The following is a 14805-nucleotide window of genomic DNA, read 5'->3' on the forward strand; positions in this document are numbered from 1 at the left end:
GGATTTCAAAGTAGCAAAGTACTAAAAATACGTGAGAAAACAGCAAAGGGGTTTGTCAGGGTCGCGCATTGCACCCGCCAGCGTTTAATGAACGCCTTTTAAGCTCAAATGGATCTTTTTATACTCCAGGTAAGTATCGCTTTCATACACACAGTGCTGCTGCCATGAGCCTTGCGGTCCCACCCCACACCGGCTTATCATCGCTTAAACGATGTCAAAACTATTTTATTTCTAGGCATGCAACAAGTCGTTTATATCTTAATTTCGCGATATGTACTGAAGTATTATTATCCGTCACTCACCATAGTACGCCGGGCTTATTGAAGGCGTGGCGTAATAGGAAACAAGGTCAGCATTTTTAGGCATTCCCATATGGCACATGGCAAGGCGTAAGCCCAGCCTGCGAGAGATTCGAACCTACGACAGAAGTCTTTCTTCGACTCGCGCAGGCTCAGCGGTGACCCCGTCGAAAGTCGAATCACAAGCACCGTTGCTTGCCTTGTATGCAGCACATAGTTGTAAAAACGTACGCCCGAGAAGATTAACTAAGTTCTAAACCGTAATTATTCCTTAAATTGATTATAGAAACGTCAAACGTAACATGGCTGGAAGCCGTTTAAGACGTGGTTCCCGTTAACACGTAAATTAGCGACACAAGATAGCCTTAAGCCGGTATATGACCAATGCGGTGATTATAAAACAGGTTTAAACAGGTTTAATAGTCGGTCAAGCTTTTGTGTAGAAAAAAGGCGAGTTTTGAACGAGTTTGGCCGGGGCGATACGTCACGATAAATGCATGCAAGAAAAATGAGTTAAAATTAAAGTCCAAAGTCCGATACAGATCGAATCGGTGTTAGTTTTGAAAACAGCTTGAGTTCCCTATACTCATTCCCCATACCTATACTCGGTACGCTTAACGTCACACTTGATTAGGTTGTAAAATAGGCGACAATCGTCATTTCAGAAGATAAATTTCAACAACTAAAAAAATTGAGAACTAAATTCAATCACAAAAATTGCTCATACACACTGGTTTATAAATGGGGAAATACCCTAATAGTGTCTCGCGATAACGTTTGGTAACCAAGGGTAACAGTAAGGAATGGCACGTTAACACGACAACCAGCCAAATTTTACAAAATACGTTACGGAAAGATCGCCGAATTACGGGTAGGGTACAATAGTTCGTTCCTCCACCAGAGCGTACCAAAAGCGTGCCGTACCAGTACCACCGCACAGGTTCACAAATTCAAAATTTCTGTAAGACAGTGGAAATCAGTCTATTCTTACTAAAGTCTTTATTCACATGCAATTTTATCCCTTAAAAAGATTCTATCAACCCCATTATCAAGCTTTAAAAGGATTTGACATTAAAAAATATGTCGTTTAAAATTACACAGTAAATATCGTTGCAGAAGCCTATAGCAAAATTGTATCAACCTTACATTTAGAAAGTTTGTAGTAAAGAAAGCTTGTTGGAAGACCACTAACTGAAGTGCAAGTCCTTATTGTAAAGTTTATCCAAATCTTTCGCCAGTTGGTTTATTGAAGGTATGGTACACTAAAACAGCACTGTACCCCATCTAAATTTGACCTGGCTAAACAGATAACTTCTTTTTAGAATTCACATATAAGTTGTATGAAATATACATGCACATTTTAAACAGTTCAACCGCAGAAGGTAACTTGCATAAAAACTGATATACTGGATTGCCTTAAACTTTTTTTGAAGTGCATAGTATTTGAGATGAGTTTTTTTCACTTGATGAAAGAAAACAGCGACAAAATTGCACTGAAGAATCACCAACCAGGAAATAGCTGCGCAACATTAAGACATTATGGAGCACAAATGGTAGATCATGACTAAACACACTGCAGCTACAAAGTATTATGAAGCGTTAAAACGAAATATAAATATAGTTTATGGAACCATTAATCCATTTTCCGGCTAGTCGTGATGATGCAAATAAAGGTTTGCAAACGAACCAAAACATCAGAATTTTTGAAAACAACAAAAATGAGGCTATGTTAACAGTAAAGACTACAAAATGCAAGGCAAATAAAGTACTTACATAAAAAGAACAGTTGTATTAATTCTAAAAATGCTAAATATGCCACATTTTAAAACTAATTTTTTCGTATTGTGGTTTTGACAAGGATTTACTGATTTTTGAAACTCTGAGTTGGCTAAAAGCCTAATAGCCATTTTTACGATACATACTATGAAATATTCATACACTTGAACATGCACATAAAACATAACAACTTAAAAACAAAGTTAAAGAAAGGTATATAAAAAGTAGGATGGAAAATGGCATATAAAAGCCCAGTAAAGAACAAAAATGTGGTGCATAGACAACAACTACCCATATTGCAGTTCAATAAGTCACTCAACAACAATAACATATAAAAGTTTGATTGTGAAATTTTGGGTGGTTAAAAATCATTCACACCCCACAGTTCTAAAGAATGTTGAAAGTACAGCAAACCAGTTTTGGTAAATTACAATATGCTGCACTTAGACCAGAGTGTGTTGGAATCTCTCTCATTGTGAAGTAAACTAGTATTCACTGTAGCATTGTGAAAAGTACTTTGACTAAAGTTGGTTGTGACATCAGATTGTGGACGAGGCACTGTTAAAAAACACATTCATTGATAGGTTGCAGTTTTATGTTGTCATTGAAAATGTATTTCAATACCTCTGTCTTCTTTGTTGATGGTCACAATTTTCTTTACTAATGTTTCATCAGATGAAGACGTCAAACACACTTCAATATCATCACTTATCCAACCCTGGTTATTGTTCTTTTTCATACGAAAGCAAGTTTCATCCCTTTCACATCTGGCATCTCTTATTTCTTCTGTGAGAGCATTTAGATGTTCGCCTTTTAATTCCAGTTTCAATTTGTGGTCTTCGTATCTGTAATGCATATATGTGAGCTTTTTAAGTTGGGAAATGTTCCAGATTAAAATATGTTGACAATCTTTTTGAAGAACAAATATATTTCACTAAAGCATCTTCAGTGTCATATTCAAATGGAATTATAAAACGTGGAAATTATGGCAAGAATGGTAATAAAACAGGGAATGATTTCCAGAATCAATTTACCAGGATGAATAAATGGTCACTGAGAAAACATTTTATAAACACAACACTTTAAAAACAAGCCAATAACTGAAATTAAAAAGTACTTGAGGAAAAAGTTAGTTTTCATTAATTTGTTTATGTTGTAGAGCTCCATTGCTGATTCCTTGTCATGGCAAACCAACACAGCAGAAAATATTTCCTTTGGTGCTTCTTCAGTGTTTGGCCTCAGCCCAAATATCAGCACTTTTTCTCTTAACAAGTTCATTCGTTTGCTTGCATCAAAAAGTATGTAATCAAACCTAAATAAAAAACAACCATAATGAAAATAAATTTTAATTCCTTAATATTCAGTCCAAACATACATACAGTGAAAATTGGTCTGTGGTGAAAGTAAAATGTTGTGTGTCGTCTAACAGCATATCCATCCCAATTTTCTCAAAACTTGAAAATTTATCTTTTGCTCGCCGCACCTTGAAAAAAATGTAATGTGTTTACAAAAAAGAAACATCTTACCAAGATGGTATGATTAGTTTAATTGCCAAGCTTACAAGTTTGTTGGGTAACAAGTTTATGATTGCCCTTTTTACGCAAGAAACTTAAGTCATTCTGCAAAAAAATAAAATAAAATACTTACGGCAACATCCAGTGCATCTCCATCAGCACGGTAAAAAGTTGGAAGAACAATTTCAATCTTTTTTCTGAAAGTCAATCCATGTGGTTCGCACTGAAGCATAGGAGTTAGTCGTATCTAAAACAAAGTATCTGTGTTTGAAAGTTGTTTGGAAGTTTCCCCAAGATTTATAGGTTACACATTTATGAATATAATTTTGTGTGGTAAAATTTTGCAAACTAAGTCAGGACGAAATGACTACAGAATAAAAAATGAAATAAAGCATGTACTTACAACATCATCAGCCTCTTGGTAAAGAACAGAAATTTGTATCGTAACTTTTTTCCACACAGCCATGGCTGGAAAAATAACTTTGCAACCACCAATGTTAAGGGTTGCACCAGTTATCCCAACACTTGCTTTCAGAAATGGATGATCCTGTTATAATTGTATGGTAGGCTATTAATTTTGAAAAAAATAAGGATATGCCGTTCATACATATTACAATTTTTTACTATTGAATATGGATGCTGGAGAATTTGCCAAAAATGCTTTTGTTCTATGAAATCAAAAATGCTTTGCCTTGTACACTGTCATTGTGTCATATTGTCATGAATTTTCTATTTTAAGGCACTGTAATAGAAACATATCTACTTGGTACCAAGGGCACCTTTTAGAGACAAAACAAACTTTAAAAGGGAGAATCAATTTAATGAAAATAATAAACTTACACTGATTGGTATTGACTCGATCCGAGAAGTCACACCACCGCTAGATGCAACTACAAATTACATGGAAAATATTAACACTCTAAATACAACACAACACAAAGGTGTAAGAAGTAGTAAGTTGCTTATAAAGACATTTAATTAACATTTGCCTTTTTAGGGGGCTACCGTGGTAAATACTGGGGTAACATGTCATTCAGAACAAATGGCACATTTACATGACTATATCTACCATCTGCAAAAGTTTCATCCAAATCCATGAAATATTTCACAGCAATATGGCATGGACAAACTTCAGGACAGAAAAGAAAAAAATAAATAGAGTAAAAGCAAGATACATATGTTTTACTCTAGTGATCTATTAACTATTCCTGCTGGTAATTCAAATCAAGTCCTATAATATAGGGGTGGCGTTTATCTTTAATTTTTAGTCACCATACATGAAACAACAATGAACAGGACATATAATACACAAACACAAGCTGATTTTTGACTTTTAAAAAGAAGACATTTTTCAAATGCTTTTTACCGTCTGATATTTCTTCATTAGATTCTGAAGATTCAAAAACATCGAAATTGAAATCCACAATTGCATGTTGTTGATCTTCTGAAGATTCAGTTGTCATAAGATTCAGGGATTCTTCAAAATTACCTGTTCATAGTCAAGCTATCAAAACTACAAACTATATAAATTTGATTTGATTTAATTCAGACATGGTTTGAAGTTTGGGTAGTGGTGTAATTGATTGGTTTCTACACCCAAGCCAGTAATATATGAAACCACAATGAAGTAATCAACAGTCTGGTAAAATTTTGTCCCAATTCTCTAATGCATGAAATTTGACCACTAGAAGCAAGGTAAGCAACAGCCGTCAAAGCTTCTGCCATCATAAGGCTGTTGACAAACCCCTAACTGGCATAGCACAAAAACGTCCACCAGGCAATGCACAAAATATAGGTGGGGTTACTTGCTTTAGGAGGCTAGAGAGATAAATGCTGGTGTTATCAAGACAAACAAAACGGGATGCACATCTACTTAACTATATCTACCATCTGGGTAAGTTTCTTTTTAATCCATCAAACATTTTTATGGCAAAACGAGACAAACATTGTAAACAACAAAAAAAGTAAAAAAATCTAGTAAAATTAATACAATAACTTCTTCAAACCTTTTAGAACAAAATAACTCCAGTGTCTTGTTATTTTGCAGTTAGACAATGCATTGTGCTGCTTTATTATAGTGGTTTCAATAGTTAATGTAAGTTACTTCACAATGTATTGAGGTTTGTCAACTACCAAGATTAAACTTTTTTTGGAATGTTTTAAAATGCAAAATATATTTTTAATTGTTAATTATGTGCACAAAAATATACTCACTTGAAGGTTGACTAAAATCATAAAATGCAAGCAGTTCGCTAATTGGAACCAAATTTTTAAGATTACTAAAATCAAACATGTTGCGGACACTCCATGTAACAGTTTCTACTTGCTGGAGTAAAACACCTTTGTCTTGCTCATGCAGTAATTTTAGCAACACATCTGCAACCTCTTTCATACTGGGACGCATCAAAGGATCATCACTCAAACATTTTTCCATCAGATCCACAATTACGTTTATAGACTGTTTGTCCTGGGCATTTAGTTTTTGCATAGATTCATAGATGTTTTTTGAGTAAGAAGTTCTCTCCTCTACCAAAGGAAATCTCCCAGTGAGCATTACATATGTGGAAATGGCAAATGTATAAACATCAAGTGCCTTTGTTAGTTTCATTGCAGGATTTTTAAGTCTTTCAGGGGCTGCATATGAGCTCAGAACATTTGTTTTCCGTGTTTTGGTCATTCTGGAGTCATCTGATGATGAGACTAGTTCAGCAAATCCAAAACCAGATAATTTTACATCCTTTTTGTGTGTGAGTAAAATATGAGATGGATTTGGATTACCATGAATTATATATTGACCAGGTAAGTTGTGTAAAAATGAAATTCCACTTGCAACTTGTGTTAAGATATGAACACACAAAGGAATTTGTGTATGGATATTTCTAATTCGTTGTACAATTAAGAGGTTTCCACATTCACAATATTCCATAACAATTCCAAAAGCAGTTGGCCATTTGACAAAACCATAAACTTGAACAACATTTTTATGTCTGGCTAACTGCATTAATTTTCCCTCTTCTTTAGCACTAAAAGTTAAACATTTTAGTTTAGAAACAAATTTTAAAATACAAAACAAATATAGCAAGTATAACTTACTGTTCCACAAGTTGCAAAATATCTTCCTGCGTACCAGTAAGTCGGAAAATTTTAATAGCAACAGTTTGCTGCAAAACCCTGTTATAACCAACCCACACAAGAGTTGTAGCTCCTCCCCCATTCTTGTATGAATCAGGGTTGCACAAAATGTCGTCAGGATTGAATTCAGGCAGCTGTACAAAACCAATAGAATAAGTAAAACCAAAATTTTCAAATAAAATTGTTAACAGTACACATGTAAACACAAAAATTTTCTCAGAAAACCCACTACAGATACTAAAAATTAGGAAGTGATTTTCCAGCAAAGATTTTCTAAACAAAATTGTTCTTCACTCAACTTTTTTTTACAAAACGGTTATCAATGACCTAAAGTAGCCTCTACTCATCATGCAGCAGTCGAGTTGACAATGACTGTTTAAGTGTTTAATGACCTTTTATTGCAGCTTACAAAGACATCTAGTTCAGTTTTTACCATTCTGTTAATTAACATTCATTGAGTTTAATCATGTCTAAGGTATAAAACCTTTGCAAAAACTAGGGTGGCAAAAACAGCTCATTTCTAATCATGAAAATACCGCTTAGTAAGATAACAGTTGATGCATCAAGCAGAGACCTTCCGTTCTGCATTAAACTGTCACAATTGTCAACCAGTGAATCACTCCCTTTGTACTTATGTGCTATAAGATTAAGTCAACCTTTAACACACTTTCACTTATTCGGGACTGTAAAAGTAACGACTGGCATTGAGCAAAAATTTAAAATACTTAACTGACGATTATGCCCAACACAAAAGTCAAAACTGCAATAACATGAGTAAACCCACCTCTAGTGGATACAATTAACCGCAATTAAATCAAGCGTAAAGTCTAAAAAGGCCAACTGGTGGTGCGTAGGTGAATACACAGTGTGAGGCCACTGTTTCGGTTTGCAATGTGTGTGTGTGTGTGTGTGTGCAACAATACCTGTTTGTTTATATTAGGCTAACTATAAAATAAAAATCAGCGTCTGTGGCATTTCATTGGCTCCTCTAAAATACACAATACAAACTACGCAATTGATTTATTAAATGCGTGTAACTTTAAAAGTGTTGACAGTTAGAGATTTAGCATCTGGGTGAGGGTTTATAATAAAAAAAACACTATTTAATTATGGGTCCCCTTCCCTGAAGGGGACACATATTGTTTTTGTCTATAGTTTTTATTTCTTTTTTTATTTCTAACGCAGATTTGTTTCCACGTTTTGGTCAAGAAAGAATGGTTCAAACTTTTTCAAATTTTTTCAAATTTACACACATTACAGATATTGGTCTAAAGATGGTCCATGTGAATTTTGACCCTTTTTGATCCCTCGGTTCACCCACAGCCCCCCAAAACGTAAAATTTTTAACGCAGATTTGTTCCCACGTTTTGATCAAGAAAGAATGGTTCAAACTTTTTCATATTTACACACATTATAGATATTGGTCTAAAGATGGTCCATGTGAATTTTGACCCCATTTGATCCTTCAGTTCACCCACGGCCCCCCAAACTGTGAACTTTTAAACGCAGATTTTTCCCACGTTTTGATCAAAAAAGAATGGTTCAAACTTTTTCATATTTACACACATTATAGATATTGGCCAAAAGATGGTCCATGTAAATTTTGACTCCGTTTGACCCCTTGGTTCACCCACAGCCCCAAAAAACGTAAAATTTTTAAAACGGCTATACTTGCTAAAGCAGATGTTTCTGGAGTTTCATACTTTTTGATTGGTACATTGCAGCTTATTTTAAACTATTTTGTAACTTGAGGTTGTATATATCCATTTTCACCCCTTTACCCCCAAATATTTGTTTGTCTGTTCACATGTTATTGAGGTCAGAAATGCAAGACTTAACCTGCTGAAATTTTTAACAGTGTGGATAGGGTGCTACTTGTTGGCTGGTAAAATTCAGTGCAATCGGCTCAGTAATAGTAAAAATATGCTTTTACATGCTGTCTTCTGTCATATTTGTGCTCGCTCAGTGCACAGCTAACGCAAAGGGAGTGATTGGCCATAGTGGTGCATAGAAAAAAATGCCTCTGCTTCACACATGAACACAGTCATTACGTGACCATTTTCTCAGTCAGATAGAAATCTCAACTTTTAAGGGAGTAATCACTTGTCTACGATTAAGGCGGGTGAATGCAGCGGGAGTGCTCAGCTTAAAGTCCGGCCCGACGTTTTATGAGGCAGTCGTGTCGGTGATTAGAAATCAGCTGTTTTTGCGCAGCTATGCTATGTCGTTTTATTAAGTTATCAAGCACATTTTAAGTTTTGGAAAATTGTTTTTAAAACCGGACCTTGAACGACAATATCAAGGTCAAAGCATGAGAATAAATTGAAAGTATTTTTCTTGTTCCTATTTACTGTTTTTTGTAATTATATGACAATAATGATGCAAAAACAATAAGAAAAACCTTTTTGGGTTAAGGCTAAAGTTGGTTAAGCTTGTCCTTAAGAATCTAAAAATAACCAGGATGTTTGTTTACCATAAATACGCACAAACGCGTGTGTGGGGACCCATTTGTGTTTGCTTGCAAAAACAATCATATGTGTAGATCAAATGATGTGTATAGTAAATATCTAACAGTGATTGTGCCATATTTTTACTGTTACCAAATCATGTATGCATATGTGTGGGGACCCATTAGATTACGCTTGCAGAAACAGTTAGGTTGTAAAGTGCCAGGAAAAAGATAGGGACCCAATGAAATGTAGGTACCAAATATATATCCATTATAAATATAGTAAATGGAATATGTGAAACATCATTAAATATGATGTAGTATATATAACCCGGCAATATATAGGAAAAACACTATTGTTGTTTTGGTTAGATTTAATGTTAGATGTACATTTTGGGCTTAAAAGGGTGGTACTAAACACTGTATGGTACCGCATGTTAACACTTGTGACAAAATCAGGCCCAAAAGGCATCTGAGAATGAATTATAAAGTAAATTATATAGTTAGCATTACAAACCATTACCCAGACCTTAATAACCGTCAACATCTTGGTTTTATTGATAGATTGCATATAATTAGCGTAATTTGCATATTTTAGAACAGCCTGCATTTTATTTAATTTCAAAACAGCTTTGTGGCGCCCAGCATTTTTTACTGTGTAAAATTATTCTAAATGGCTTTGAGAGTGGTAAAGGTTGGAAACTTCTGATCTAACTAAAAGTTACAAAATACTTTAGAATACTTTACGATGCACAAAACACAAAATATATAGCTCCTGTAATAAGTAGTAAGCCTGTGGGTGAACAGTTGTGTCATTTAAACTTTAAAAAGATTAGTGTTTTTGCAGTAACCAACTTAAATATGTGTAAATTTAAATAAGTTTGTTGCATCCTTTCTTGAACCAATGCACGAATCATGCTAGTTAGACAGAAAAAAGAAAGCAAAAATAAATTCAAGAAAGTGGGCCCAATAAGTGGTTGCTTTTTAGTGGCACCGACATTCAGTATTTTATTATTAAAATCAGTTTTATAAGCAGGCAACTGCCAGGATTGAAATTCAGTCTTGTGCCTCACATAATGAACTTGTATGCTAGCATATTTTGATTCATTTCATAGTTAATACAAAAAGGGAATTATTCCCAACTGACAGGAGTGCAATTACAGTCAGCAATTTTAGTTAAATCTCATTTATTACTTAAATTTCTTACAATAAAGCATCTCAAAAATTCTCTAAAAATTTGTATTTTAACTTTTTTCCACACAGACATGGCTGGAAAAACAACTGCAACCACCAATGTTAAGGGTTGCACCAGTTATAACAACACTTGCTTCAACAAATGGATAATCCTGTTACAATTATATGGAAGGCTATTATTATTTTTTTTTAAATAATGGTATGCTGTTTATACATGCTATAATTTTTTACTGTTGATTATGCATGGTGAAAACTTTGCCAAAAAAGCCTTTGTTCTATGAAATAAAAAATGCTTTGACTTGTACACTGTCTTTGTGTCATATTGCCATGACAATTTTAAGGCACTATAATAGAAACATATCTATTTGGAACCAAGGGTCCATCTTAAAAACAGGACAAACTTTAAAGGGGAGAATCAATTTAATGAAAATAATAAACTTACACTGACTTGTATTGGATTGACCGGAGAAGTCACACAACTGCTAGATGCAACTACAAATTACATGGAAAATATTAACATTCTAAATACAACACAACGCAAAAGTGTAAGAAGTAGTAAGTTGCTTATAAAGGCATTTAATTAACATTTGCCTTTTTAGGGGACTAGTGTGGTAAATACTGGGGTAACATGTCATTCGAAACAAATGGCGCATTTACATGACTATATCTACCATCTGCAAAAGTTTGATCCAAATCTATGAAATATTTCATGGCAATATGGCATGATCAAACTTCAGGGCAGAAAAGAAAAAAATCCAACTATTTAAACTTTTAACAAAGTTTCAACACTTTTTCTTCCTTAATAACCTTTTGTTTGTTGAATTATGATTTTAAATCTGCACATAGCGTTCCCTGGCGCCGTTAAGTTTCTACATACCAACAATGCGATTGCGATTCAAGTCACGTTACACAGGTGTAACAAATCAGGCTGCGTTGTTGCTCTGTGTTCCGTAAGAAGAAAAAGTTGACCTACATTAACGTTTACAGCGCAATATAACTAACATCCTAACATACAATTCCCACCAGTGAGAAAATGAAGTGACGCCTGCGTTCATGTGTGAAGCAGAGGCATTTTTCCATGCGGCACTATTGTCAATCACTCCCATTGCGTCAGTTGTGCACTACGCAAGCACAATTTTGACAAAAGACAGCATGTAAAAACATATTTTGGGCTGTAAGAGTAATTGCTGAGCCGATTGCACTGAAATGTTTAACAGACAACAAGGAGCACCCTATCCACATCTGCTTAAAATTTCCAGCAGGTTAAGTCTTGTATTTCTGACCTCATTAACATGTGAACAAACAAACAAACACTTAAAGGTAAAGGGGTGAAAATGGATATATACAACTTCAAGTTACAAATTACTTTAAAATACGCTGCAATGTACCAATCAAAACAGTTTGAAAGTCCAAAATCATCTGCTTTAGCAAGTTTTAAAAATTTACATTTTGGGGAGCTGTGGGTGAACTAAGGGATCAAACGGGGTCAAAATTCACATGGTCCATCTTTAGACCAATATCTATAATGTGTGTAAATTTGAAAAAGTTTGAACAATTGTAGCGGTTTCAATAGTTAATGTAAGTTACTTCACAATGTATTAAGGTTAATCAACTACCAAGAGATTATCAAACTTTTTTGATGTTGGTAAAATGCAAAATATTTTTTTAAATGTTAATTATGTGAGCAAAAATATACTCACTTGAAGGTTGATCAAAGACATAAAATGGTGTCAGTTCGCTAATTGGTACCAATTTTTCAAGATTACTAAAATCAAACATGTTGCGGACACTCCATGTAACAGTTTCTACTTGCTCAAGTAAAACATCTTTGTCTTGCTCATCAAGTAATTTTAGCAATACATCTGCAACCTCTTTCATGGTAGGACGCTTTAAAGGATCATCATTCAAACACTTTTCCATCAGATCCACAATTACGTTTATAGACTGTTTGTCCTGGGCGTTTAGGTTTTGCATACATTCATAGATGTTTTTTGAGTAAGTTCTCTCCTCTACCAAAGGAAATCTCCCAGTGAGCATTATATATGTGGAAATGGCAAATGTATAAACATCAAGTGCCTTTGTTAGTTTCATTGCAGGATTATTAAGTCGTTCAGGGGCTGCATAGAAGCTCAGAACATTTGTTTTCCGTGTTTTGGTCATTCTGGAGTCATCTGATGATGAGACTAGTTCAGCAAATCCAAAACCAGATAATTTTACATCCTTTTTGTGTGTGAGTAAAATATGAGATGGATTTGGATTACCATGAATCACATATTGATCAGGTAAGTTGTGTGAAAATGCAATTCCACTTGCAACTTGTGTTAAGATATGAACACACAAAGGAATTTGTGTATGGATATTTCTAATTCGTTGTACAATTAAGAGGTTTCCACATTCACAATATTCCATTACAATTCCAAAAGCAGTTGGCCATTTGACAAAACCATAAACTTGAACAACATTTTTATGTCTGGCTAACTGCATTAATTTTCCCTCTTCTTTAGCACTAAAAGTTAAACATTTTAGTTTAGAAACAAATTTTAAAATACAAAACAAATGTAGCAAGTATAACTTACTGTTCCACAATTTGCAAAATATCTTCCTGCGTACCAGTAAGTTGGAAAATTTTAATAGCAACAGTTTGCTTCAAAACCCTGTTATAACCAATGCACACAAGAGTTGTAGCTCCTCCCCCAATCTTATATGAATCAGGGTTGCACAAAATGTCGTCAGGATTGAATTCAGGCAGCTGTAAAAAAAGGATGAGTAAAACAAACAAACTCATAAATAAAATAGTCAACAGAACACATGTAAGTAATTAGAAAGGTTGTTTTAGTATGCATTTTCATTTAATAAATTCTCTACTACATTTCACCAATTTACTATTAATGCCACTTAAACTAGTGACATGAATGTTTTTGCAATCAATAATTAAAGGATGTGACTTGGTTACAGTACCAAGATGTTGTGGTTATTTTTGATTCTCAAGGACTACTGCTCAGTAAAACAACAGTTCGTCTGTCAAGCAAAGACCTCTCACTCTGCATTAAACTACCACAATTACAAACCAATGAATCACTTCCTTAGGACTATGTGCTATAGTAAAGCCACATTACTAACTGTGAAACTCACTACATACAACTATTTCAAATCTGAGCACAGTAGGGTTTGTACTTCATGACCTGATGGACTAAAAAACCTCAAACAAATATTTTAGGGCTAAGGGGCGAATCTAACTAAAAGTTACAAAATAATTTAGAACACTTTACAAAGTATGAACCAACAAAATATATACCCCCTGGAGTATATACTTTAGTAAGTAGAGCTGTTTATAAAATTTTATGATTTGGGGGCCTATAAGTAAACCGCCGAGTCATTTTGGGTTAAACTTCAGGAGAATCAAATTTTGATACCCAACTAAAGTGTGTGTAAATTTGAAGTTTGAAACACCTTTGCTTTACTAGATGCATGAAACAACCCAGCATTAGAGAGAAAATAGAAGAAATGGATTACATTGTGGAACTTGTCTGCTTGCTGGCATAAATAAGTTAATCATAAAAATGCTTGTCAAATTGGTTGCGTAAATGAAAATATTCATTTTGATTCTTTTTCTGTTTTTTTATTACTAACAAGAGTGCAGTTTTTGTCAGCAGTTTCAATTAAACGTCATTTTTGCCTTAATCTTTTACAAAAAGGCGCCTGTAAAATAGGTACTTACTCTTACATCCTCTAGTGATGACATTGTGAGGACAATAAACAGACTCTTGATTTATTTTAATGTTCCAAAATTATCAACATATTTGGTGAAGCCTTCCTAAAACAGGTTTAATGCTGGAAAGATAAAAACATTTAAGCAAATATTTAGTTAAAAACATAAAAATAAGGGGTATTTCTGAAACAAGCGCAAACAGTTGCACTAAATCGACTATAAGATTGTTGTATATGTCACTTTGTTTAACACAGCTGGTCCTGGTGTGCCTTCAGGTTTCAACTTTACTGACTCCACCAAGTGTATAACATCTTAATGATGTGCAGCGCAGCTATTTCTGACTTGGTGAACATTTTAGTGCCACTGTGCTACAATTTCTTTCACCTTCTCAAGTCAAGTTATGCATCGCATTGTTTCGTTTTTTTTCTAATGTACAAGTGCTTACTTGTAGCCTAAAAATAATCCTAAAAAGATTTGTTGGTTACAACATATCAGTAAACTACTTAAAATGTTGAACTGCAATCGGGATACAAAATCCTAAAACATATAGCTTAACAATCCTCAGTTAAACTTTGGTTAAATCTTCAGATATTAAAAAGCACTTTTAAACCAACCAAGTTTAACTGTTGATTGCTATGCAAAGCATTCTGCACCTTCAATAGCATGAAATCAGGTACAATATTACGAAATTTGTATGCATTGTTTGTTAAGTTCGAATCGATTTTAGTTTTG

General features: G+C 34.2%; 1 protein-coding gene across 2 annotated transcripts; it reads right to left on the bottom strand.

Annotated features, from left to right (window-relative positions):
- Positions 1-1526: 1526 nt before the first annotated feature.
- Positions 1527-14215, bottom strand: LOC145218654 (uncharacterized). 2 transcript variants are annotated; one of them, XM_080086060.1, is made up of 14 exons: positions 14083-14215; positions 12941-13113; positions 12065-12870; positions 10813-10856; positions 6683-6855; positions 5804-6612; positions 4956-5078; positions 4430-4479; positions 3993-4136; positions 3723-3836; positions 3455-3558; positions 3193-3387; positions 2700-2920; positions 1527-2633 (listed from the first exon to the last, which is right to left on the bottom strand). In XM_080086060.1, exons 1-14 carry the CDS (start codon positions 14104-14106, stop codon positions 2503-2505), a joined length of 3111 nt encoding a protein of 1036 aa, XP_079942186.1. In that variant the 5' UTR covers positions 14107-14215; the 3' UTR covers positions 1527-2502. The 2 variants fall into 2 exon arrangements, with proteins under 2 accessions (XP_079942186.1, XP_079942184.1); XM_080086058.1 differs by having other exon boundaries at positions 10807-10856.
- Between the last annotated feature and the right edge of the window lie 590 nt (positions 14216-14805).

The sequence above is a fragment of the Phallusia mammillata genome, chromosome 3 (genome assembly GCF_965637545.1).
Source record: "Phallusia mammillata chromosome 3, kaPhaMamm4.hap1.1, whole genome shotgun sequence".
Lineage (NCBI taxonomy): Eukaryota > Metazoa > Chordata > Ascidiacea > Phlebobranchia > Ascidiidae > Phallusia > Phallusia mammillata.